The sequence below is a fragment of the Nycticebus coucang genome, chromosome 2, assembly GCF_027406575.1.
Source record: "Nycticebus coucang isolate mNycCou1 chromosome 2, mNycCou1.pri, whole genome shotgun sequence".
Taxonomy (NCBI): domain Eukaryota; kingdom Metazoa; phylum Chordata; class Mammalia; order Primates; family Lorisidae; genus Nycticebus; species Nycticebus coucang.
In genome coordinates this window covers 95,985,754-96,012,822 of record NC_069781.1, presented here as the reverse complement: position 1 = coordinate 96,012,822, position 27,069 = coordinate 95,985,754, and the positions used below count along the sequence as shown (strand labels likewise).

The window sequence follows — 27,069 nt, the reverse complement described above, 5'->3', positions numbered from 1 at the left end:
ACGCCCGGCTATTTTCTGGTTGCAGTTTGGCCGGGGCCGGGCCCGAATCCGCCACCCTCGGTATATGGGGCCGGCACCCTACCGACTGAGCCGCAGGCACCGCCCATGTGTGTCAGCACTCTTAGTGAGTGACTAGCTGTGTTTCTCATTCACCATGGAGCAATGGCTAGGACAATACCATGTCGTCTCAATGTCCATGCCCAAAGATTGTACCTCATAGATAAAACATCAGCAGTTAAACCCTGCCTCATAGTCTCTCTTCAAGGGAATCCAAGTTAAATATTCCTTTGTACCTGTTTATTTTTGCATTTTTTAATAATACTTAGCTCTTCCTCCTAAATAGGAAATATTCACCAATTATAGGAAAATATGGAGCTTTGCACAGTGGCAGTATCATAGCCAATGAGGTTTATCCAAGGTGCGGTTATTGCTAATTGAAAACTTTTCCAATACCCTGCAGTGATGACTTGCAATATAGTAGCACTGGCAATTTTTCATGGTATCTACGGAGACTGAATAAAAAAAAAAAAATTTTTTTTTTTTTTTTTGTAGAGACAAGAGTTTCACTTTATGGCCCTCGGTAGAGTGCCATGGCATCACACAGCTCACAGCAACCTTCAACTCCTGGGCTTAAGCGATTCTCTTGCCTCAGCCTCCCAAGTAGCTGGAACTACAGACGCCAGCCACAACGCCCAGCTATTTTTTGGTTGCAGTTCGGCCGGGGCCGGGTTTGAACCCGCCACCCTCGGCATATGGGACCGGCGCCTTACCAACTGAGCCACAGGCGCGAGTCTCACTTTATGGCCCTCGGTAGAGTGCCATGGCATCACACAGCTCACAGCAACCTCCAACTCCTGGGCTTAAGCGATTCTCTTGCCTCAGCCTCCCGAGTAGCTGGGACTACAGGCGCCCGCCACAATGCCCAGCTATTTTTTGGTTGCAGTTCAGCCGGGGCCGAGTTTGAACCCGCCACCCTCGGTATATGGGGCTGGCGCCCTACCGACTGAGCCACAGGCGCCGCCCCCCAAAAAAATTTTAAGTAAAAACAGTAAAATATGGTTAAAATGTTCTAAGTAGGTTTTTCCCCCAGATAGTGTCTCACTTTGTTGTCCATGCTAGAGTGCAATGCGTCATCATAGTTCACAGCAACCTCCAACTCCAGGGCCCAAGTGTTCCTCCCTCTCAGCTTCTCAAAATGCTGGGTTTACAAGTATAAGTCCTTGTACCCAGCCCTGGTTTTGAATTAGTTGAATAGTTATGTTAATGATATATAATGGGAAACAGTAAATTTATTCCATTATAATATATATATATATTTTTTTTTTGTAGAGACAGAGTTTCACTTTATTGCCCTTGGTAGAGTGCTGTGGCGTCACACAGCTCACAGCAACCTCCAACTCCTGGGCTCAGGCGATTCTCCTGCCTCAGCCTCCCAAGTAGCTGGGACTACAGGCGCCCACCACAACGCCCGGCCATTTTTTTGTTGCAGTTTGGCGGGGGCTGGGCCTGAACCCGCCACCCTCGGTATATGGGGCCGGCGCCCTGCTCACTGAGCCACAGGCGCCGCCAATATATATATATGTTTTTGAGACAATGTCTGTCACCCTGAGTAGAATGCTGTGATGTCATGGTTACAGCAAGCTCAAACTCCTGGGCTCCAGTGATCCTTCTGCTTCAGTCTCCTGAGTAGCTGGGACTACAGGCATGCCTGTCTAGTTTTTCTATTTTTAGTAGAGATGGGGTCTCACTCTTGCACAGGCTGATCTTGAACTCCTGAGCGCAAGCATTCCACTCGCCTCAGCCTCCCAGAGTGCTAGGATTACAGATGTGAGCCACCTCGCCCCTTGGAAATGGTCAACTTAAAGGTTAAACATGGATATATTCAGAAGAAAAGAAACAGAGAAACATTATACTGTAGTGACCCATACATTCTTTTTTGTTGTTTTTTTCAGAGATGGGGTTTCATTCTGTGTCCCAGGCTAGAGTCCAGTGGTACAAACATAGTTCATTACAACCTCAAATTCCTAGGCTCAGTCTCCTGAGAAGCGGGGCCTATAGGTGTGAGCCCCCACCAGGATACCTCTTTCCTGCTAAGCCTTCTTGGGGCTTTATTCTATCATTTTGGATGTCAGGGGAAGTAAAAACAATTGCAGTGGCCTACCTTCACAAATCCCATTTTACTTTTCTGCATAACTCTTTCTAAGTATATGAGAAACTACAGCCTCATTTCCAGCAATGTCTATTGTCCATCCATTACTCTGTTTTCAACTTTTCCTCAATAATATCTCTTAGCCAGTGGTGCCTGTAGTTCAGCGGTTAGGGCACTGGCCACATGCAGCAGGGCTGGTGGGTTTGAACACAGCCCCAGCCTGCTAAACAAACAAACAGCTGGGCGTCATGGCGGGTGCCTGTAGTACCAGGTACAAGGGAGGCTGAGGCAAGAGAATCATTTGAGCCCAAGAGTTTGAGGTTGCTGTCACACGTGATGCCACGGCACTCTACCAAGGGAGACAAAATGAGACTCTATCTCCAAAAAAAAAATCATAAAATAAAAATCCTGGGGTGGTGCCTGTGGCTCAAGGAGTAGGGTGCTGGCTCCATATACCAGAGGTGGTGAGTTCGAACCTAGCCCTGGACAAAAACTGTAAAAAAAATAAAAATAAAATAAAAATCCTGAGCAGCACCTGTGGCTCAAAGGAGTGGGGCACCAGCCCCATGTACTGGAGGTGGTGGGTTCAAACCCGGCCCTGGACAAAAACTGCAAAAAAAAAAAAAAGATAAAAAAATAAAATAAAATCGTAATTCAGTTGCTGGCAAGATGACATTAATCAATCCAGACCACCCCTCTTCAAAAGAGTATAAAAATACATCTATACTGATAATAAATCAACAGACAAATTTGGATCAGCACTAAATTGGCTTCTGCACCTCCTCTTTTTTTTTTTTTTTTTTCCTGCAGTTTTTGGCTGGGGCTGGATTTGAACCTGCCACCCTTTGAGCCACAGGCGCAGCCCCCTCTCTCCTCTTAATATAAAGCATTTTAAAAGTTTGCAGTAGTGATACTTAATTCTTCATTTTTAATGTCTCCTCAGTAGGGGATTGATAAAGTCAATACTTGACTACCAGAATGGTCAGCATCAATAATTGGCTCATAGATGTTCAGAACACAGCAGGAGCAGCATGGAAGAGCCTAATGATTCACAGGGCATCCCATTGTCCTCAGACACCCCAAAGAGGCAGCAACTGGAGTGCACTATCTACACCAAAGAACAGCAGAGTGAGCTAGAAAAACACTTTGAGATGAAGAAGTACCACACCCAATGAAGAATCCCAACCTCTGGCAGAACAACTTGACCTGCAGGAGTACCAAGTGCAGGTGTGGTTCAAGCACCACAGGCCCCAGCAGTTTCAGGAGCAGATCCACCAACAACCACCTGGTGCTAAGGTCATAGCTAGGGAGCCCAAGGAGCCTGGGGTGCATCCACTGCCCCAGGGCCGGCGCCGAGCCCACCCCTGCAGCAGCCATCTGATGTTCCCGGAGGGCCCAGGTTTCTGGAGTGCCCTCCACCCAGCTCCCCCAGAAATCTTCCCAGCAGCAGAACCTACCACGGACTGCAGCCTCTACCAGGCCCCATGCCAGGGCACCCAGGATACAGTGCCCAAGAGGGCATCCCTGCTGCCCCAGGCCCCATGCCAGGCCCATTCCCAGGTCCAGACCCAACCTCAGGTCCATTCCTAGGCCCATTGTCAGGTCCAAGCCCAACCTCAGACAGGCTCATTCTCAGGCCCTGCCCCAGACCAGCCTAGAGTCATTATGCCTCCAATTTCTTGGCAGACATTCTGCTATTATTCGACATCTCTGAGCTCCTCCCATCCCAGGATTCCTCCCAGGTCTCCTCTATCTCCACCAACACATCTGGGTACCAACAGAGAGATGATTTTGTGGACAACAAAGACTCAGACTCTAGATCACTACTGGATTTATAGGGAGGTGGGCCTGCAAAGCCCTGAAGATCTCAGGGGCCAGAGGGCCTGGAGTAGTGGCTGGTTATTTTCTGCCAGTGGAATTCACTGCCATTTACTCACCCTGCTGGAGGGGTGCATTTGCTACCTTAGCTGTGGGCCATCACAGGTCACCCTGCTAGGAATGATGTCCTCACCTGGTCATTGGTTTGACTGTGAATATCTCTGTTAACTTGGAGTGAAGGCTGCTCTTGAAAGCCCAAAAGCTTTCTTTCTTCTTTTTTTGAGTATTGTTATTTTTTCAAATTAATATGAGGATACAATTTTTAGATTACATTGTTCTCACTTCCAGGGTAAAGTTCCATTTGTAGAAGAGCCCTTCACCCAAGTGGCATGTTATAAACCCTCACAATGTGCACATTAGGGAGCTCCTGCATCATGCCTTCCCTCTTTCTGCCAAACGTCCTCCTGGTTTCCCCCTCCCACTTCCCTCTACCCCTAGTTGGACTATATTAGTGTTTTGTTGTACTTATGAGCATGTAATTGTTTATATATTGATATTAGTATATTTATATATTCATTAGTATGAAGTACATTGGATATTTATTTTTCCATTTGTGTGATACTTTACTAAGAATGTATTTCAATTCCATCCAAGTAAATGTAAAAGATGTAAAGTCTCCATCTTTTTGATGGCTGAATACTATTCCATAGTATACATATCCCACAGTTCGTTGATCCATTCATAGGTCCACGACTTGGCAATTATGAATTGAGCCACGATAAACATTCTAGGGCAAAAAAAAATAATTGGCTCATAGAGTGCTCTTGGTTGGGGTGGGGGTAGGGGGGCGATGGGGTGAGTGGGAGGGTTTAACTAAAGGTTTGAATCTCAACTCAAACCACTGTTGTGATGGAGGCTACTTTGCAAAATCAGGATCATAATAGCTGCTTTTGTCATTATCCAAAGTGAGATTGTGTACATAAGCACAGAGTCAGGCACACAATGTTCATATAACACTTTAATACATTTGTTTACTTATCCATTTCTCTCCCCTCTCCAACTAATCAAACGCTCTTTTATTATTATTATTATTTTTTGTGGTTTTTGGCTGGGGCTGGGTTTGAACCCACCACCTCCGGCATATGGGACCGGCGCCCTACTCCTTGAGCTACAGGCGCCGCCCCCTCTTCTAAATAGTCCAGGAATTTATCAAAAGAAAACCGAAAGGGAGGGGGAGGGCGTGCCCAGTGTATCAGTCAGGGTTCTGTCCAAAATGAGGCCATAACGCTTGTTTCGGCCTAGGACGCGGGAGGCAGGATGTCGCCAACGGCTCAAACTTCGCCCTCCGGGACAGGAGAGGACAGGGAGCCGGCTTGAAGGCGGCAATGCGGTACGCCGGCTGGAGTCATGGAGACCCAATCCATTTAGGTAAACCTCAGTCTTCGTGTCCCACCTGTCCGAAGAGGGATGAGAAGAGGCACAAAATAACGTAGCCTTACGTTCAAGTGTGGGCAACCCCCCAGCCAGCGTGCGGGACTCTTCCAGCTGCTGGGAGCCCTCCGAAGCCGGAAGCGGAGGTTCCGGGAGCGCCCGAGCCCGAGTGGGCGGGGACGCCCTCCCGGAAGTGCCTGAGGCCCGCCGTGCGCGCGGCCTAGCGGTCTCCCCAGTTTATTGGGAGTGCGACGGGCGGGATTTTGCAGTTAGGCTGAGCTCAGTTCTCAGTGTCAGTTACCCGGGCAGGACTTTGTTTACTCAGGGCGGTGATTCCCACGGCGGGGGGCGGGGGTAGCGCGAGGCGCTGAGGGATCCTGGACCTTGTCCCACCCCGAGAGAAGAGAGTTTGCCTAGCTGAGGTCAAACGCGTAGCTCCCCAGTCCCAGAGAGTAGGGGCAGAATGGACCGGCTCCTAACGCCCAGAGAATCCGCCAAATTCATTGCAGAAAACAGTCGGGATGTGTTCATTGACAGCGGAGGCGTACGGAGGGTGGCCGAGTTGCTGTTGGCCAAGGCGTCGGGGCCTGAGCTAGGCGTGGAGGGGTGGAAAGCCCTTCACGAGCTGAACCCCAGGGCGGCAGATGAGGCAGCGGTCAACTGGGTGTTCGTGACAGACACGCTCAACTTCTCCTTTTGGTCGGAGCAGGACGACCACAAATGTGTGGTGGTGTACAAGGAAAGAAAGTACACTGGGTATTGGTCCCTGTGTGCCGCAGTCAACAGAGCCCTCGACGAAGGTTGGTGCTCTTCTCGGTCAGACCTGGACAGCCTTTGAGCTCTAGTTTACTGGGGGTTGGGGGTTCCAAGGAGTGGGTTGCGAGGTAGAGTAGTATGTTAAGAAGGCGAAACGGAAGTTCTTGCGAGTCTCTCTGCTTAAAGTAAATATATGAGGAGAGGTGTATTCGTGGGAAATGATCCTAAAATTTATCATAATCCCAGACTATGCATAAAAGTTAGTTTTCTAAACAGTACTTTAATGACACCTGAAGAGTAAAGGGACAGACGTAAAACATTGTACACGGTCAAAATACGTCTGATATAATGATACCATAGAAGAGGGTACACATGAACAAGAAAATGAGTTTTGCTTTTATTATTCATCCACTTTTGGTTCATTCCAGTAACATTTGGTTTCATATTAGTGGCATGTTGTAAAAGCAAGGGTCTAACGAACATAGAGGTATAACATTGCTCCTTTGAATTTTCTTTTATTCCTAAAGGGATACCATTAACTAGCGCCTCGTACTATGCCACAGTGACCCTGGATCAGGTTCGCCATATATTTCGTTCTGACACCGACGTTCCCATGCCTTTGATGGAAGAGAGACATCGGATTCTCAATGAAACCGGGAAAATTCTGCTGGAGAAGTTTGGAGGCTCTTTTATTAATTGTGTGCGAAAAAGTGAAAATAGTGCACAGAAGTTAATGAACTTGGTTGTCGAAAGTTTTCCTTCTTACAGAGATGTGACGCAGTTTGAGGTGAGTTTCTTCCGTTGGGTATTTTAGTAGTTTTTTTTTTTGTGGTTTTTGGCTGGGGCTAGGTTTGAACCCACCACCTCCGGCATATGGGACCGGCAACCCTACTCCTTGAGCCACAGGCGCCGCCCGGATTTTAGTAGTTTTAATAGTCCTTTTAGAGAAAGTGGGGATGGTTAGTGGGTGCAAAAATATAGTTAGATAAATGAGCAATATTTGATAGCACAACAAGGTGCCTATAATCAACAAGTAAGGACATATACTTTAAAATAACTTAAAGAGTGGAATTGGAATGCTCCTAACACGAAGAAATGTTAAAATGCCGGAAGTAATGGATAATTCAGTTACCCTGATTTGGTTAATCCACATTGTATGCCTGTATCAAAACATCACATGTACCCTGTAAAGATAAACAACCATCATGCACCCATAATAATTAAAAATACTAAAAAAAAAAAAATACTTTCAGAGTTAACTCTTTCACTTCCAGAACTTGTTTTCATAATAAAAACTTAAGTTTTGGCCTGGCGCAGTGGCTCAGGCCTGTAATCCCTAGCACTTTGGGAGGCCCAGGCAGGGGCTCCATGCCTGAGCTCCAGGAGTTCAAGACCAGCCTGAGAGTGAGACCCCATCTCTACTAAAAATAGAAAAACTAGCAGGGTGTTATGGTGGTTGCCTGCCATACCAGCTACTTAGGAGGCTGAGAGAAGAGGACTGAGCCTGAGAGTTTGACGTTGCTGTGAGCCAACTCAGTGAGACTTGTCTCAAATAAAAACAAAAAACAAACCAAAACAAGCTTAAAATTTGAAGTTCGTTCCTTGTGGACAGGAAACAGAAGATTAACTAGTCCTCCATTACTTCTTTGTGTTTTCCCTATTCTTTTGTCTTTTTTAATATTTTTTTAATTTTTAATTTCAGCTTGCTTGTTCATTCTTCTTTGTTTGAATTTTTTTTTTTACTGTTCTTTGGCGATTCTCTTTCCCTTTGCCTCCCCAGTAGCTAGGATTACAAATACCCGCCACAACATCCGGCTGTTTTTTTTTTTTTTTGTAGAGACAGAGTCTCACTGTACCGCCCTTGGGTAGAGTGCCGTGGCGTCACACGGCTCACAGCAACCTCTAACTCTTGGGCTTCCGCGATTCTCTTGCCTCAGCCTCCCTAGCAGCTGGGACTACAGGCACCTGCCACAACGCCCGGCTATTTTTTTTTGTTGTTGTTGTAGTTTGGCCAGGGCTGGGTTTGAACCCGCCATCCTCAGCATATGGGGCAGGCGCCCTACTCACTGAGCCACAGGCGCCGCCCCCGTCCGGCTGTTTTTGATATTAGTAGAGACGGGGTTTCACTCTGGCTCACTCCTGCTTATACTGGTCTTGAACCTACGAGCTCAGGCAATTCACCAGCCTCAGCCTCCCACAGTGCTGGGACAACAGGCGTGAGCCACCACGCCAGGCCTATTCTTTTGTCTTTTATTCTTTATTATTATTTTTTTTAGAGACAGAGTCTCCACTTTATTGCCCTTGGTAGAGTGCGGTGATGTCACAGCTCACAGCAACCTCCAACTCCTGGGCTTAGGTGATTCTTTCGCCTCAGCCTCCTCGGACTAGATGGGACTACAGGCATCCGCCACAACGCCGGACTATTTTGTTGTTGTTGCAATTTGGCTGGGTTCAAACCTGCCACCATTGGTATATGGGGCCAGTGCCCTACCCACTGAGCCACAGGCACCACCCTTTTTTGTCTTTTATTCTTTGTCCTAAAATTTCACGAATTTGCGTGTCATCCTTGTGCAGGGGCCATGCTAATCTTCTCTGTATCATTCCAATTTTAGTATATGTGCTGCCAAAGCGAGCACTGTCCTAAAATTTCAAACCTAAAAAACACTGAATACTTCTAGTACTTCAAAAAATGTACTTTATTGGCTGAGAATCAGAATGTGTACTCTAGTAGGGAGCAGGGGTGAGAGCCTGTAGTCCTGTAGTCCCAGCCAACGGAGGCTGAGGTGGGAGGATATCTTTAGGACTGGAGTTTGAGGCTGCAGTGAGCTATGATGGGTCACCTGAACACCTGAATAGTCATTGCACTTCAGCCTGGTCAACATAGTGAGACCCTTTTTTTTTTCTTTTTACTTTTTTATAGCGAGGCCCTGTTCTGTAGAAAAAACAGTGGGGCGGGGGCAATGTATACTAAACTCTCTATAATAAGTATTTCTTCCAAAGGTTAATGTACTGTATATATACTACAGGTTTTCTTCTCTTTTTTTTTTTTTTCTTGAGACAGTCTCAAGCTGTCACCCTGGGTAGAGTGTCATGACATCATCATAGCTCATAGCAGCCTACAACTCTGAGGCTTGAGTGATCCTCTTGCCTCAGTTTTTCTTTTTTTGCCCTCCACAGAGTGCTGTGGCATCACAGCTTACAGTAACCTCAAACTCTTGGACTGAAGCAATTCTCTTGCCTTACCCTCCCAAATAGCTGGGACTAAGGCACCTGCCACAATGCCCGGCTATTCAGGCTGGTCTCGAACTTTCCAGCTCAGGCACTCCCCCTGCCTTGGCCTCCCAAAGTGCTAGGAATACAGGCGTGAGCCACTGCACCTGGCCACTTGCCTCAGTTTTTCTATTTTTTTTTTTTTTTTAGTAGAGATGGGTCTTGATCTTGCTTAGGCTGGTCTCCAAATCCAGAGCTCAAGCAATCCACCCTCCTCGGCCTCCCAGATTGCTAGGATTATAGGCTTGCGCTCGTTCGGCTGGGTTTTCTTTTTCACACGATATTTGTTTTATGGCACAAAGAAATTAAATATATGTAGCTTTTAAAATTGTGAACATTGGATGGCACCTGTGGCTCAGTCGATAAGGTGCCGGCCCCATATACTGAGGGTGGCGGGTTCAAACCCGGCCCTGGCCAAACTGCAACCAAAAAATGGCCGGGCGTTGTGGCGGGCGCCTGTGGTCCCAGCTACTCGGGAGGCTGAGGCAAGAGAATCGCTTAAGCCCAGGAGTTGGAGGTTGCTGTGAGCTGTGTGAGGCCACGGCACTCTACCGAGGGCCATAAAGTGAGACTCTGTCTCTACAAAAAAAAAAAAAAAATTGTGAACATTTTGTCATATCCTTCCACTATGCACCTGGATTTTATTTTTTGAAATTCTGTATTTTTTTTTTCTTTTTTTGAGACAGAGTCTAACTCTGTGGCCCAGACTAGAGTCTAGCTCACAGCAACCTCAAACTCGTGGGTTGGAGTGATCCTCCTGCCTCAGCCTCCTGAGTTGCTAGGTTTACAGGCTTGGGCTACCAGGCCTGGTTTTAAATGAAGATGGTATCTGAACCATCTTCATGGTTCAGATGGTATCTGAACAGTTCATTTTAAAACGAAGATGGTATCTGAACCATTTCCCTATAGCGGTCATTTCTAAAATACATTTTTACAGAAAAATCTCCAAAATGTAACAAAAAACACACTTAAGAATCTTAAAATTTAAAGGAGTGTTATGCTTTTTCATTTATTTTTCTCGTAAAATTATCATTAGTTACCCCAAAACACTATGTTTCTGTAACCCCTGTGATGCCTAGCATAATATTATGCACACAGTAGGCGTTCACTTAATGTTTGAACTATATATAGTTATCTTTGCATATCCATTTGAAAAGACACACAAATAGTTAAAGTACATTGTGCAGTTAATTCCAAATCCCCTGAGGAATTCTAATGAGTTTTGGGGACTTCTTTTGAAATGCACAAAGTGTTAAAATTGAATGTATCTTTTTATCAATATTTTAAATTTTTCTTTATTTTTTTCTCAGCAACTTCACACTCTGGGCTCAAGCAATCCTTCTGCCTTAGCCTTTTTTTTTTTTCGAGACAGAGTTTCACTTTGTCACCCTGGGTAGAGTGCCTTGGAATCATAGCTCACAGCAACTGCAAACTCCTGGGCTCAAGCAGTTCTCTTGCCTCAGCCTCCTAGGTAGCTGGGACTATAGGGGCCGGCCACAAAGCCCAGCTATTTTTTAGAGACACCGTGCCCCACTCATAATTGAGTCTTCTTAAAAAAATTTTTTTAAGGCTAGTCAATGAGTCCTTTATATATTTATGTATTTATATATATGTAGGAATGTATATTCATGAAGGGAAATAGGATCATGCTATATAAACTACTGAAATTTAACCTTGTGAGCATTTTTCTATCTCAGTAAAAAAAAAATTATTATTTTTTTGAGACAGAGTCTTACCTTGTTGCCCTTGGTAGAGTGCTGTGGTATCACAGCTCACAGCAACCTCAAACTCTGGAACTTAAGTGATTCTCTTGCCTCAGCCTCCTGAGTAACTAGGACTAAAGGCACTCGCCACAATGCTCGGCTATTTTTTGGTTGTAGTTGTCATTGTTTGGCAGACCTGGGCTGCATTCGAACCCTCAGCTCTGGTGTATTGGCTGGTGCCCTAGCTGCTGAGTCACAGGTGCTGAGTCTCACTGTGTCACCCTGGCGAGAGTACAGTGGTATCATCATAGCTCCCTGCAATCTTAAACTCCTGGCCTTAACTGATCCTTCTGCCTCAGTCTCCTAAGTAGCTGGGACTATAGGGGGCTCACCACCACGCCTGGCTAATTTTTCTATTTTTTTGTAGAGATGGGGTCTTGCTCCTGGTCAGATCAGTCTCTAGCTCCTGGCATCAAGTGATCCGCCTGCCTCAGCCTCCCAAAGTGTGATCATAGGTGTGAGCCACTGTGCCCGGCTAGTTGGTGCTGATAGTTTTTGATCTTTAACAATTTGCTTAAAAATAATCATAAGCGTGGCGGCGCCCATAGGTCAGTGGGTAGGGTGCCAGCCACAGACTGAGGCTGGCGGGTTCGAACCCGGCCCGGGCCAACTAAAGCAACAACGATAACTGCAACAGAAAAATAGCTGGGTATTGTGGCGGGCACCTATAGTCCCAGCTACTCGGGAGGCTGAGGCAAAAGAATTGCCTAAGACCAAGAGTTTGAGGTTGCTGTGAGCTATAACGCCACTGCACTCATGGTGACAGCTTGAGACCGTCTCAAAAAAAAAAAAAAATAATCATAAGTGTTTTAAATATATACTTCTTTATTGAGGATATCATTCGTTTTTAGACATTATGAAAAGATGAATAAAGTAAAAATTTGTAATTCAAACAGATTTAGATCAGTGATTTCCCTACCTGGTAGTGCTCCAGAATGCTTAGGAAACTTGAAATTGAGATACATTTCCAAAGCATCACCCTCAAAGATTCTGATCAATAGGTGAAAGAAAAGCTGTTTTGTTGTTGTTGTTGTTGCAGTTTGGCTGGGGCTGGGTTTGAACTCGCCACCCTCGGTATATGGGGCTGGTGCCCTACTCACTGAGCCACAGGCACCTCCCAGAAAAGCTATTTTTTAAGCTCTTCAAGTGACTCTGATTTAACTTTGTAGAAGTCCTAATTAATAAATCATCTGTCTCTAGGACTGTAAAAACAAATCAGCTTCCTTAAGCTGTCATTTTCTTCTGACATAATGATAAATATATATGAAAAACATTGACTTGGCTCCTGTAGCTCAGCCGCTAGGGCGCTGGCCACATAACACCAGAGCTGGTGGGTTCAAACCTAGCCCAGGCCTGTCAAACAACAACTAAAACAACAACTACAACAACAACAACAACAACAAAATAGCTGGGCATTGTGGCTGGTGCCTATAGTCCCAGCTACTTGGGAGGCTGAGGCAAGAGAACCACTTAAGCCCAACAGTTTGAGGTTGCTGTGAGCTGTGACACAACGGCACTGTACCGAGGGTGACATAGTAAGACTGTCTCAAAAAAGAAGAAAAACATAAGCATTTTGATATTTCAATAGGTAGTATTTTATGTTATTCTTAAGCTCTTGTAATCCTTGACCTTTCTATTTGTTCATGGTAAATTTATTGAGGAATTTGTTGAAGAAAATTTAACTCACAGAGGTTTTTATTGACAGCCATCATCTTATAAAGGTACTATTTTGAAAAATTTTTTAAAAAACTTATTTCAAAAATAATTTAATCACAAAGCAATATTATGGGACATATAGGGAATTGTTATTTGGGGATTTACTAGTAATTTTTGTGATATCAGCTAATATTTTGAGGGCTAGAATTTGATTACTAAAATCTTTTGATTACTAAAAACCATAACCAACTTACTAAGAAAATATTTTATAGGTTATTTTAATTTGTTTTTAGATTTCTCACTTGAATGTTTTTTTAAGTGGTATTATAATCAGATCTTTATGATATAGTAGTCTGCTACCATGGAAATGGTGGTCATGTTGTGACAATTTATATGTGTTCTTAGATGCTAGCACTGATTTTGTTATATTAGTTTACAGTTTTTGGCCAGGGCTGGGCTCGAACCTGCCACCCTCAGCATATGGGGCTGGCGCCCTACTCCTTGAGCCAGAGGCGCCTCCCCTGTTATATTAGTTTAAATCCTAGTTTTTTCCATTTTGCTCTGTGAATCTTAGCAATAGTAGATAATGGCTTTTATCTGTTACAATAAATTTTGTGATGTAATAATTGTGCTTGATGTACAGTTTTATTTTACAAATTGAGTTTTTTGTCTTGCTGTTTTATAGAACTGGACTTGAACTAGAAACCTAATTACCATATATAAACTCAGTTTAGAGAGTGGAGCAGTTGCCAGGTAGTCATGTGTGAGTAGGTTTGAGAATATAGGTTCATGGCATAATATAGGAATGTTATTTATTTGTTTATTGATTGATTTATTTATTTTGAGACAGAGTTTCCCACTCTGTAGCCCTAAGGTTGAGTGTTGTGGCATCTTAGCTCACAGATTACAGGTGTGAGCCACTGCTAGACTGGGCATATTTTTTAATGGTCATTTGTTCCCCAGCCTCTCAATTTATGGACTTTACACCATATTGAAAAAAACAGCATATGTGATGGGGGAATAAGGTTCTGAATTTCATTTTTTCTTTCTTTCCTTCATTTGATTCCCTCCCTCCCTCCCTTTCTTCCTTCCCTCCTCCTTTTCTTTGTTTTTTTTTTTTTTTTTTTTTTTTTTTTTTTTTTACAGTATCTCCTTCTGTTGCCTGGGCTAGTATGCATTGGCATCAGATCCTCAATTTCTTTTTTTTTTTTTTGGCTGGGGCTGGGTTTGAACCGCCACCTCCAGCATATGGGGCCGGCGCCCTACTCCTTTGAGCCACAGGCACCACCCCAAATCCTCAATTTCTTTTTTTTTTGCAGTTTTTTGGCCAGGGCCAGGTTTGAACCTGCCACCAGGTTTGAACCTGCCACCTCTGGTATAAGGGGCTGGCGCCCTACTCCTTGAGCCACAGGCACCTTCCTCCTCAATTTCTTTTTTTTTTTTTTTTTTAACTGAAGTCCCTTTATTATTCTCTTCCTTAAGAATGCCTTTATACTAAAACCATAAAAATAAAATGCATTCTGGATATAGTCTTTGATATCATAAACTGGATGTGTTCCATGACTTGGATTACACACAATTCAGGGTTCTGCTTGATGAATTGAGCACCACGTCGAAGTCTGCTGTATGACTGGAGGTTAGAGACTTTTGTTTTTTTTTTTTTTTATTGTTGGGGATTCATTGAGGGTACAATAAGCCAGTTACACTGATTGCAATTGTTAGGTAAAGTCCCTCTTGCAATCATGTCTTGCCCCCATAAAGTGTGACACACACTAAGGCCCTACCCTCTTCCCTCCATCCCTCTTTCTGCTCCCCCCCCCCATAAACTTAATTGTCATTAATTGTCCTCATATCAAGATTGAGTACATAGGATTCATGCTTCTCCATTTTTGTGATGCTTTACTAAGAATAATGTCTTCCACTTCCATCCAGGTTAATACGAAGGATGTAAAGTCTCCATTTTTTTTAATGGCTGAATAGTATTCCATGGTATACATATACCACAGCTTGTTAATCCATTCCTGGGTTGGTGGGCATTTAGGCTGTTTCCACATTTTGGCAATGGTAAATTGAGCTGCAATAAACAGTCTAGTACAAGTGTCCTTATGATAAAAGGATTTTTTTCCTTCTGGGTAGATGCCCAGTAATGGGATTGCAGGATCGAATGGGAGGTCTAGGTTGAGTGCTTTGAGGTTTCTCCATACTTCCTTCCAGAAAGGTTGTACTAGTTTGCAGTCCCACCAGCAGTGTAAAAGTGTTCCCTTCTCTCCACATCCACGCCAGCATCTGCAGTTTTGAGATTTTGTGATGTGGGCCATTCTCACTGGGGTTAGATGATATCTCAGGGTTGTTTTGATTTGCATTTCTCTAATATATAGAGATGATGAACATTTTTTCATGTGTTTGTTAGCCATTCGTCTGTCATCTTTAGAGAAAGTTCTATTCATGTCTCTTGCCCATTGATATATGGGATTGTTGGCTTTTTTCATGTGGATTAATTTGAGTTCTCTATAGATCCTGGTTATCAAGCTTTTGTCTGATTGAAAATATGCAAATATCCTTTCCCATTGTGTAGGTTGTCTCTTTGCTTTGGTTATTGTGTCCTTAGCTGTACAGAAGCTTTTCAGTTTAATGAAGTCCCATTTGTTTATTTTTGTTGTTGTTGCAATTGCCATGGCAGTCTTCTTCATGAAGTCTTCCCCCAGGCCAATATCTTCCAGTGTTTTTCCTATGTTTTCTTTGAGGATTTTTATTGTTTCATGCCTTAAATTTAAGTCCTTTATCCATCTTGAATCAATTTTTGTGAGTGGGGAAAGGTGTGGGTCCAGTTTCAGTCTTTTACATGTAGACATCCAGTTCTCCCAACACCATTTATTGAATAGGGAGTCTTTCCCCCAAGGTAAGTTCTTGTTTGGTTTATCAAAGATTAGGTGGTTGTAAGATGTTAGTTTCATTTCTTGGTGTTCAATTCGATTCCAAGTGTCTATGTCTCTGTTTTTGTGCCAGTACCATGCTGTCTTGACCACTATGGCTTTGTAGTACAGACTAAAATCTGGTATGCTGATGCCCCCAGCTTTATTTTTGTTACTAAGAACTGCCTTAGCTATACGGGGTTTTTTCCGGTTCCATACAAAACGCAGAATCATTTTTTCCAAATCTTGAAAGTACGATGTAGGTACTTTGATAGGAATGGCATTGAATAGGTAGATAGCTTTGGGACGTATAGACATTTTAACAATGTTGATTCTTCCCATCCATGAGCATGGTATGTTCTTCCATTTGTTAATATCCTCTGCTATTTCCTTTCTGAGGATTTCATAGTTTTCTTTATAGAGGTCCTTCACCTCCTTCATTAGGTATATTCCTAGGTATTTCATTTTCTTTGAAACTATGGTGAAGGGAGTTGTGTCCTTAATTAGCTTCTCATCTTGACTGTTATTGGTGTATACAAAGGCTACTGACTTGTGGACATTGATTTTATATCCTGAAACATTACTGTATTTTTTGATGACTTCTAGGAGTCTTGTGGTTGAGTCTTTGGGGTTCTCTAAGTATAAGATCATGTCGTCAGCAAAGAGGGAGAGTTTGACCTCCTCTGCTCCCATTTGGATTCCCTTTATTTCCTTGTCTTGCCTAATTGCATTGGCTAGAACTTCCAGCACTATGTTGAATAGTAAAGGTGACAGAGGACAACCTTGTCTGGTTCCAGTTCTAAGAGGAAAAGCTTTCAGTTTTACTCCATTCAGTAAAATATTGGCTGTGGGTTTGTCATAGATAGCTTCAATCAGTTTTAGAAATGTGCCACCTATGCCTATACTCTTCAGAGTTCTAATTAGAAAAGGATGCTGGATTTTATCAAATGCTTTTTCTGCATCTATTGAGAGGATCATGTGATCTTTATTTTTGCCTCTGTTAATATGGTGGATAACGTTTATGGACTTGCGTATGTTAAACCAGCCTTGCATCCCTCCTCCTCAATTTCTTAATAGTGGCTTTAGAAATTAAATTTCTTCTTTTTTTTTAAATTTTTATATTGTTGCAGTTTGGCGGGGTTGGATTTGAACTCACCACCCTCAGTATATGGGGCCAGCACCCTACTCACTGAGCCACAGGCACCACCCAGAAATTAAATTTCTTAAATTTCTGAATAATGGCTTTAGAAATTATTTATGTATTTTTCAAGATGGTGTTTTGCTCTGTCATCCAGGTGAATTCCTGGGTTCAAGCAATCCTCCCATGTCAGCCTCCTCTGTAGCTAGGACTATAGGTGCACACCATGATACTGGTTCATTTTTCAATTTTTTTTGTGGAGACAATATGTTGCCATGTTGTCCAGGCTGGTCTCAAATCCTGGCCTCCAGCAATCCTCTCACGTTGGTTTCCTAAAGTGCTGAGATTATAGCCATGAACCAGTTTGTTCAGCCAAATTTTAATTTATTTAGTAAAAGTAAGTCTGCCTCAATTGCAATAGGTATTCCCGAAAGTTAATCAATAATTAGGTATGTTTTTTGGAGACAGAGTCTTAACTTGTCACGCTGGGTTGAGTGCTGTGGTATCACAGCTCACAGCAACCTCAAACTCTTGGGCTCAAGCAATTCTCTTGTCTCAGCTTCCTGAGTAGCTGCGACCACAGGCACCTGCCACGACGTCTGGCTATTTTTAAAGATGGGTTCTCGCTCTGGCTCAGGCTGGTCTCAAACTCGAGCTCAAGCAATCCACCCATCTCGGCCTCCCAGAGTGCTAGGATTATAGGCATGAGCCACCTCCTCCGGCAATATTAGGTTATTTTCATTATGACACAGTATCATTGAAGTTTTCTTAGTAAATAAAGAAATCTGTATTATCATCTTGAGGAATTTTTGTATGGAGGCTTTCCTTAAAATTTTAATTTCTTTTTTTTTTTTTTTTTGAGACAGAGTTTCACCCTGTCACCCTGGGTAGAGTGCCTTGGCATCATAGCTGACAGCAACCTCAAACTCTTGGGCTTAGGTGATTCTCTTGCCTCAGCCTACCAAGTAGCTGGAATTATAGGAACCCGCCTCAACGCCTGGCTATTTTTTTGTTGCAGTTTGGCAGAGGCCGGGTTCGAACCCGCCACCCTTGGTATATGGGGCCAGTGCCCTACCCACTGAGCCACAGGCACCGCTCTCATTTTTTATTTATTTATTTTATTTTTTTGCAGTTTTTGGCCGGGGACAGGTTTGAACCTGCCACCTCTGGTATATGGGGCCAGCGCCCTATTCCTTTGAGCTATAGGTGCCACTCTTTTTATTTATATTTTTTATTTTTATTTTATTTATTTTTTTTTTGAGACAGAGCCTCAAGCTGTTGCCCTGGGTAGAGTGCTATGGCGTCACAGCTCACAGCAACCTCCAAATCCTGGGCTTAAGCGATTCTCTTGCCTAGCCTCCCAAGTAGCTGGGACTACAGGCACCTGCCACAACACCAGGCTATTTTTTGGTTGTAGTTGTCATTGTTGTTTGGCAGGCCCAGGCTGGATTTGAACACGCCAGCTCTGGAGTATGTGGCTGGTGCCTTAGCCGCTTGAGCTACAGACACTGAGCCTTAATTTCGTTTTTATTTAATTATTTATGTCACAATTAAAATATTCTCCAATGTGGTCTGAATATATTTTGAGAGCCAGTAATATGCATATTGATTATTCCCATTTATCAGACAAACATTTATAAAATGTGATTTGAGGATATTACCACTCGTATTGAGACTAGGAGTAGAAGGTAATTATGTTTTTTCATAGTCTATACTGATCTGCATTTGTAGATATATGAGAATTCTTGAGGCAAATTATATGCTTGGTTAAATTTGTCTCTTCGATGTTGAAATATAATTGGCTACTTTATTTAGTTATATGAACTTACTTATTGACTGATCATTTCCAAAAATGGCTGGGCACAGTGGCTTACACCTGTAATACTAGCAACTCTGGGAGCCTGAGACAGAATGGATTGCTTGAGCTCAGGAATTTGAGACCAAGCCTGAGCAAGTGTGAGATCGCATCTCTACTAAAACTAGGAAAACTATCTGGGCATTATGTGGGCACCCATAGTCCCAGCTACTTGAGAGGGTGAGGCAGGGGGATCACTTGAGCCTAGAAGTTTGAGTTTGCTGTGAGCTAGGCTGACACCAGCGCACTTTAGGCTGGGCCAACAAAAAACAAAGCAAAAAAAACACAAAAATGGTAGACTTGGTAATTTTCTGGTTGTTGAGCAATTATGTCTTTTTTTTTTTTTTTTAATTAAGAAAGAGTCTCCCTTTGTCCTTTGGGCTAGAGCGCAATGGCATCTTCTTAACTTACAGCAACCTCAAACTCCTGGGTTCAAATGATCTCCCTGCCTCAGCTCCAGCATTAGCCACCATGCCAGCCAGCTATTACAATTTTTTTTATCTTTTGTAGAGATGGGTTCTGTAAGACCAGTTCTTACTCAGGCTGGTCTTGAACTCCTGACTCTAGCTATCCCCTTTGGCTCAGCCTCCCAGAGTGCTAGGAGATTGATTAAGTCTTTATCTCAAAAATAATCATGTTACTGAAAGGAAACAGTTGAAAAGTAACTGCTATGATTCTCTTCAGATCTGAGCTTATGGATGATTATTTTCTTTTTTTCTTTTTTCTTCTTCTTCTTATTTTTTTGTAGAGGCAGAGTCTCACTTTTTTGCTCACGGTAGGGTGCTGTGGCGTCACACAGCTCACAGCAACCTCCAACTCCAGGGCTTAGGCGATTCTCTTGCTTCAGCCTTCTGAGTAGCTGGGACTACAGGTGCCCGCCACAACACCTGGCTATTTTTTTGTTGTTCCAGTTAGGCCAGGGCTGGGTTTGAACCCACTACCCTTCGTATATGGGGCCGGCACCCTACCCACTGAGCCACAGGCGCTGCCAGGATTATTTTCTTTTTTATACTCTCTGGTATTTTATACAATTAATGTAAGTTATGTTGCAATTGGAAAAACATAATTTTTTTTTTTTTTAGAGACAGAGTTTCACTTTATCACCCTTGGTAGAGTACTTTGGGCATCACAGCTCACAGCAACCTCCAACTCCTGGGCTTAGGCGATTCTCTTGCCTCAGCCTCCCGAGTAGCTGGGACTACAGTGCCTGCCACAACTCCCGGCTATATTTTTTGTTGCAGTTTGGCTGGGGCTGGGTTTGAACCCACCATTGTCAAGAAACTTTCTTTTTTTTTTTTTATTTTGGCCGGGGCTAGGTTTGAACCCGCCACCTCCGGCATATGGGACAGGTGCCCTATTCCTTGAGCCACAGGCGCCACCGCATCGTCAAGAAACTTTCAAAAGGAGGGGTGGTGCCTGTGGCTCAGTGAGTAGGGTGCTGGCCCCATGTTCTGCGGGTGGTGAGTTCAAACCCAGCCCCGGCCAAACTGCAACAATAAAAAAAAAAAAAAAGAAACTTTCAAAAGGAATACCCTCTCAATATTAAAAATAACGAACAGTTGGATTATAGTGATACAGAAATATATATAGTGATGCAGAAATATGAAGTAATGCTATTACAAAAGAATACTAGGCTTTGTGCTTGTAGCACAGTGGTTATGGTGCCGGCTACAAACACAGAGGCTGGCAGGTTCGAACCTGGCCTGGGACAGCTAAACAACAATGACAACTGCAACCAAAAAATAGCTGGGTGCTGTGGTGGGAGCCTGTAGTCCCAGGTACTTCGGAGGCTAAGGCAAGATAATTGCTTAAGCCCAAGAGTTTGAGGTTACTGTGAGCTGTGACGCCATGGCAGACTATCAAGGGTGACATTGTGAGACTCTGTCTTAAAAAAAAAAAAAAAAAGAATACTAGTAGCACCATGATTACATAAATTGTATTTTATGTGCTTTGAGAAAAACAGGAAGAAAATTTGGGATGATATAGATAATAATGTTTTTGAAATCCTTTTTTTTTTTTTTCTGTAAAAGGTCTATAAATTCTTACCAACAGAGTAAGATTATTCAACATATGCCTTTTTAAAAATAAAAAGATACCCATGTAACATTTGTATTCTCTTTATTCATCAGGGGAAAAGAGTTTCTTTTTACAAACGAGCCCAAATCCTTGTAGCAGATACGTGGAGTGTATTAGAAGGAAAAGGAGATGGCTGCTTTAAGGATATTTCCAGTATCACCATGTTTGCTGACTATAGATTACCTCAAGTTCTTGTTTACCTTGGAGCCCTGAAATACTCTGATGAACTACTGAAGAAGCTTCTTAAAGGTTTGCAACCTTAAATGTAGAGAAAATGGCTTTTGTTGTTGTTTTTTTTTAATTTTTTAAATTTTTTTTGTAGAGACGGAGTCTCACTTTATTACCTTGGGTAGAGTGCCGTGGCATCACACAGCTCACAGCAACCTCCAACTCCTGGGCTTAGGCGATTCTCTTGCCTCAGCCTCCTGAGTAGCTGTGGGACTACAGGCGCCCGCCACAACGCCCGGCTATATTTTTTTGTTGCAGTTTGGCCAGGGCCGGGTTTGAACCCGCCACCCTTGGTATATGGGGTTGGCGCCCTACTCACTGAGCAACAGGCGCTGCCCTGTTGTTGTTGTTGAAATAGGGTCTCACTGTGTTGCTAAGGCTAGAATGCTGTTAGGTCAGCCTTTCTGACAGCCACCTCACATTCCTGGGTTCAAGTGATCCTCTTGCCTCAGCCTCCCAAGTAGCTGGGACTATAGATGCCCAGCATGACAACTGCTAGTTGCTTTTGCTGTTGTTATGCTGCAGAATATGGACATTATGGAAAATTGTGCAGTTTGAACAATTGAGAGTCTAATAAGATGAAACCCAAATTTATGTTACATGAAAATGTGCAACACTGACAATCCATCATATCTATGTATTTGAAAAGTACAAATTAAGCTGAAGAGCATACAACATTGTAAAAGGCGAAAGATTTGTACGATCTGAAGAGAAACCAGAGTATGAGCATACAACATTGTGATAGAAAGGGTAGGCTGAGGGATAGATAATATGTACTGGATTTTAAGTCAGGAGGCCCCATGGTCTGCCAGTGGGTAATCTTGCACAAGTCACTTCTCTAAGTGTATTTATTCACCATTATTGGATATTATTATTGCTATCAATACTGGGAGCCTTATAATATATAATATAGAATAATAGGTAAATTGAGTTGAGAAATTTGTGTGAAAATTAGTTTTTTGTTTTTTAAACATTTCCTCATATAAGAAAAATAATTGTGCTTGAGGATAGGGGGTTCAATACCAGCGTGGTCAACATAATGAGACCTGTCTCCACAAAAATATAAGAACATAGCTTGGCATAGTGGTGTGAGCCCATAATCCTACTACTCAGAGGCTGAGATGGGAGGCTCGTTTGAGCCCAGGCGTTTAAGCCCACGTGTTTGAGGTTACAGTGAGCTGTGATTGCACCATTGCACTCCAGTGTGGGACAAAAGGTGAGACCCCCGGCCCCCACTCTCTATCTTAAAAAAAAAAAAAAGAAGAGATGGCTGGGCACAGTGGCTAATGCCTGGAATCCTAGCACTCTGGAAGTCTGAGGCAGGTGGATCACCTGAGCCTGAGCAAGCGATATCATTTCTTCTAAAAATAGAAAAACTAGTCACGTGTCCTTTTGGGCCGGTCTCAGCTACTCAAGAGGCTGAGGCAAGAAGATTGCTTAAACTCAGGAGTTTGAGGTTACTGGGAGCTATGATGCCATGCCACTTTATCTAGGGCTACAGAGTGAGACTCTGTCTCATTAAAAAAAAAAAAGAAAGAAAGATTAAAAAAAAAAAAAAAGAAAAGAAAAAGAATTATTTGATTTTCATGTTAATTTCTCTCTTGGGTACAAGGATTTTCTGCTACTTTTTTCTTTATTAAAGAAATGGAAGTTGGGCGGCACCTGTGGCTCAAGGAGTAGGGCGCCGGTCCCATATGCCGGAGGTGGCGGGTTCAAACCCAGCCCCGGTCAAAAAAAAAAAAAAATGGAGGTAGTTTTTAATGATTGAGTAATTTTCTCTTGAATAAATTTAAATCTCCCCAAATCAGAATAAAACAGAATATGAAGTTAAAATTATTCCTATGGTTGGTTCTACCAGGTCTTTATGCTACTGTGGCAATTCCTTTTGTCTTCTATTTCCTCATTTGAAAAATAACATATTATTCTATGTCATAATGCTTGTGTCCTGGGTTGTTGATTGTTGAATAACTTTAAAAAGAACACCATTTAGCAATCAAGGCTTCATTTTCATACAGCTATATTCAGCTGCTTATTTACTTATTTATTTATTTATTTTTTGGCCTGTGTATGGCATATACACTGCCCAGTCCTGTCTCTAAGCTTTCTCTTGCATGGTTTCCCTGGTCCAAATTTTCTTTCTTTTGTAAAATTCAAATATCCTGCACATCCATAGACTTTGTGTGAATCTGAAAAAGATCCCCTCTCTCAAAGCATTTTTCTCTCAAATGCTACCTTTTTTCCATGTAGCTTTTCCTGACTCCCAATGGCTTGTTCATCTCCTTCTGAATTTTTATAACACAATTGTCTGTGTTATTCTGAGAAAAACCCTGATGAGAAGGACCATTCAGTATAGTTGTACAGAAATACCAAAATTTTCTTCTCCCAGCCATGTCAGCTTCTGAAGCTCTTTTCCAGACATCCAGCTACAGCTTCCATTTATGCCTACCTTCTAAAAGGGTCTGTAAAGCTGGGTGTGGTGGCTCACTCCTGTAATCTTAGCACTCTGGGAGTCTGAGGCAGATGGATTGCCTGAGCTCAGGATTTCAAGACCAGCCTGAGCCAGAATGAGACCTGTCTCTAAAAATAGCCAGGCGCTGTGGCAGGTGCCTGTAGTCCCAGCTACTTGGGAGGCTGAGGCAAGAAGAACACTTGAGCCTAAGAGTTTGAGGTTGCTATGAGCTATGATGCCACAGCACTCTACTGAGGGTGACAAAATGAGACTCTGTCTCAAAAAAATAAATGAAGTAGCTGGGCACGATGGCTTGTGCCTGTAATCCCAGCACTGTGGAAGGCTGAGGAGGGAGGATTTCTTGAGCTCAGGAGTAAACGTCTTGTCTGAGGGAGAGTGAGTGAGTGAGAACCTGACTCATAAAAAAAAAAAAAAAAAAAAAAATTGAAAAACACAGCCAGGTACTGTGGCAAGCGCCTGTAATCCCAGCAGCTTCCCAGGCTGAGGCAGCAGGATGCCTACAGTCTGAGTTTGAGGTTGCAGGGAGCTACAACACCATTGCACTCTGCTCAGGGCATAGGGTAAAACTCTGTCTCAACAACAAAACAAAACAAAAAACCCCCAAAACAAAAGGGAAAAAATAAACTAAAAGAGTCTATAAGCCTTAGCTAGTCTGACATAGGGTAAATTCCTTTGCGCTCATTTAATAAAAAATTTGTTTTTCAAAAAGTATCTTACTGGAAAACTAAAGTAGAAATAAAGTAAGATAATAAAAAATGATAAAAGTAAAGGGACACACACAGGCATAATACACTGATTTTTTTGTCCTTCCTTTTTTTTTGGATTTTTTTGGCCGGGGCTAGGTTTGAATCCGCCACCTCTGGCATATGGGACCGGTGCCCAACTCCTTGAGCCACAGGCGCCGCCCTTTTCTTTTCTTTTTTTTTGGTTTTTGGCCGGGGCTAGGTTTGAACCCTGCCACCTCTGGCATATGGAACCGGCGCCCTACTCCTTGAGCCACAGGCGCCGCCATTTTTTTTTTTTTTTTTTTGTGGTTAATGCACTGATTTTTTAAGACTATTTTAAGTGAAAACTAGAACCAGCTTAGCTTGACTAGATGAGATAGGACCATCCTTAACTGGACTCCAATAGTGCTTCTTCCAAACTTAAGGATGTGCTACTCTTAAATTCTTTTCCCTTTCCCCTGTTCTGGCTGCCTCAGGACAGCCCTCAGAAGTCTTACTCACATTTCTGTTCATTTTGTCTTTAATCCATCTTGTCGACAAAGTCATATGTCTTAGCCAGTTACAAAGACTGACAATGCAATTTGCTAAATTTAAATTCTTCACTGTGATTCTAGGGCCAACTCTTAGCCCTAACATGTTGGCTATGTAACCTTCTTTTACTCTAACATAGTCAACGTATTAGGACTAATAGCCTCCTGTCCTTGTGGAATTTAACTTGTAATATAAAATTAATGCCCACATTTAGAAATTGTTTAAATTACCATTAAAATGAGTACTATTTAAAACTCATTGGAAATCAAGCAGGGACAAGGAGGAAGGAGGAAAGGAGCAAAAACCTACCCAATGGTATGGTGAACACTGTGATGGGCACACTTACAGTCATAAGTCAAGCATTACAAAAGCAATCCATGTAATAAAAACATTTATATCCCTTAAATATTTTGAAATTAAAAAGAGAGAAATAAATACTGTTTTGTTCTGTAGTAAAGTTCTGAGTAGATTTTATATCCTTGACTATTAATGCTTCTTGCTCTATTTTCTTCCTTTGCAGGAGAGATGCTCTCGTATGGAGATAAGCAAGAGGTAGAAATCAGAGGGTGCTCTCTTTGGTGTGTTGAGCTCATCCAGGATTGTCTTCTGGAACTTATTGAAAAAAAGGGTGAAAAACCTAATGGAGAGATCAATTGCATTCTTCTGGATTATTACTTATGGGACTATGCCCGTGACCATAGGGAAGATATGAAAGAAATTCCATTTCATCGTACACGTTGCATATATTATTGACCCCAAGGGTAAACTAATCCAGAGAAAATCCCCTGCATGTTTATAACATACAATAATTTGTACAGTTTTGCATTGATATTCAGAGAAGGTGATAGAAGTTATAGGAATGAAAAATATTGATTATCAAGTCTCACTTTAAATTTTTTTTCCTGTGCCTATAGCACAGTGCCTGTAGCACAGTGGTTATAGTACCAGCCACATACACTGAGCCTGGCGGATTTGAACGCAGCTTAGGCCAGCTAAACAACAATGACAACTGCAACAATAACAAAAATAGTTGGGCATTGTGGTGAGTGCCTGTAGTCCCAGCTACTTGGGAGGCTGAGACAAGAGAATCACTTAAGCCCAAGAGTTTGAGGTTGCTGTGAGCTGTGATGCTACAGCACTCTACCGAGGGTAGCATAGTGAGACTCTGTCTCAAAAAAAAAGAAAATAATAAAATAAAATTTTTTTCCTGACATATCACTGTGTATTCCCAACCTTATCATTTGTATGCTTGTCCAGTTTTGACTGTATTTTCTTGTCTTGAACATGTAGTTGATAGAAATAGTGGAAGAACTTTAGTGTATTCTTTAAATCTCGATTTTTAAAAATTAATCAAGCTTTGTATGACTAATCTTCAGTGATAATATTTAATTTGTTCCCTTGATATCTTTTCTCAAGTTATAGTAAATTTCTATATGCCTTAATCATTTGTTATAAAAGAGAGGTTTTTGATGTATGAATGCTGTCACTCTTGTAAAAATCACCATTGACACCGTATTTTAAATTTTTTATAGTGAGTTTTGTACTTCATGATTTTCAATTTAGGATATCTGTCTAGTTTTTTTCCTTTCCAGAGTAACTCCATTGGAACTGAATAAAGATTCAAAACTTTCCTTAAACCTGGAATGAATTATTTCATTAAAATAGAATTTACCACATATAATTTAAAAGGCTAACAGTAGATTAGATTATTTACTTTTTTGTTGTAGAACTTTATTTACCTATCAAGCACTCATTTCCCATCTCCTAACAGAATCTTGACTTTATTAGGTATCTACCTTTCTTGTAGTGACTGAAATCAGGAAAAGGTACCTTTTCCTCAAGCACTTTACTGCCATCTTCTGGAAATTTGTCATAATAACCTTACAAATGACAATGACTATGGACAACCATAAAGACTGGTCCTGTGTCTATTCCTCCTCTGTGTGACTCAGGGGAAGGTGATCTCATTCCCAGTAATGGACATTAATCTTTTACAGTTGAATTTTTTTTTTCTTTTTCTTTTTTTTTTTGTAGAGACAGAGTCTCACTGTACCGCCCTCGGGTAGAGTGCCGTGGCGTCACACAGCTCACAGCAACCTCTAACTCTTGGGCTTACGTGATTCTCTTGCCTCAGCCTCCCGAGCAGCTGGGACTACAGGCGCCCGCCACAACGCCTGGCTATTTTTTTTTTTTTTTTTGGTTGCAGTTTGGCTGGGGCTGGGTTTAAACCCGCCACCCTCGGCGTATGGGACTGGCGCCCTACTCACTGAGCCATAGGCGCTGCCCTGAAT

General features: G+C 42.5%; 1 protein-coding gene, 1 non-coding gene and 1 pseudogene across 3 annotated transcripts; 2 read left to right on the top strand and 1 right to left on the bottom strand.

Moving 5' to 3' along the window:
- The first annotated feature begins 373 nt into the window (after positions 1-373).
- Positions 374-512, top strand: LOC128579934 (U4 spliceosomal RNA). Its single transcript, XR_008378307.1, has one exon. It is a non-coding gene; the product is annotated as a U4 spliceosomal RNA (small nuclear RNA).
- Positions 513-4,968: 4,456 nt separating this feature from the next.
- On the top strand, positions 4,969-26,805 carry QNG1 (Q-nucleotide N-glycosylase 1). 2 transcript variants are annotated; one of them, XM_053576568.1, is made up of 4 exons: positions 4,969-5,395; positions 6,682-6,941; positions 20,878-21,073; positions 25,299-26,805. In XM_053576568.1, exons 1-4 carry the CDS (start codon positions 5,353-5,355, stop codon positions 25,529-25,531), a joined length of 732 nt encoding a protein of 243 aa, XP_053432543.1. In that variant the 5' UTR covers positions 4,969-5,352; the 3' UTR covers positions 25,532-26,805. The 2 variants fall into 2 exon arrangements, with proteins under 2 accessions (XP_053432543.1, XP_053432532.1); XM_053576557.1 differs by lacking the exon at positions 4,969-5,395 and adding an exon at positions 5,600-6,198 and having other exon boundaries at positions 25,299-26,788.
- LOC128580027 (uncharacterized) lies at positions 8,694-8,790 on the bottom strand (annotated as a pseudogene).
- Positions 26,806-27,069: the final 264 nt, after the last annotated feature.

Bases quoted from the DNA above. Each gene is read 5' to 3' on its own strand.
- QNG1 (XM_053576557.1), top strand. From the start codon at position 5,862: ATGGACCGGCTCCTAACGCCCAGAGAATCCGCCAAATTCATTGCAGAA. The intron at 6,199-6,681 runs GTTGGTGCTCTT...TTATTCCTAAAG, and splicing joins CAACAGAGCCCTCGACGAAG to GGATACCATTAACTAGCGCC. The intron at 6,942-20,877 runs GTGAGTTTCTTC...TTTATTCATCAG, and splicing joins GAGATGTGACGCAGTTTGAG to GGGAAAAGAGTTTCTTTTTA.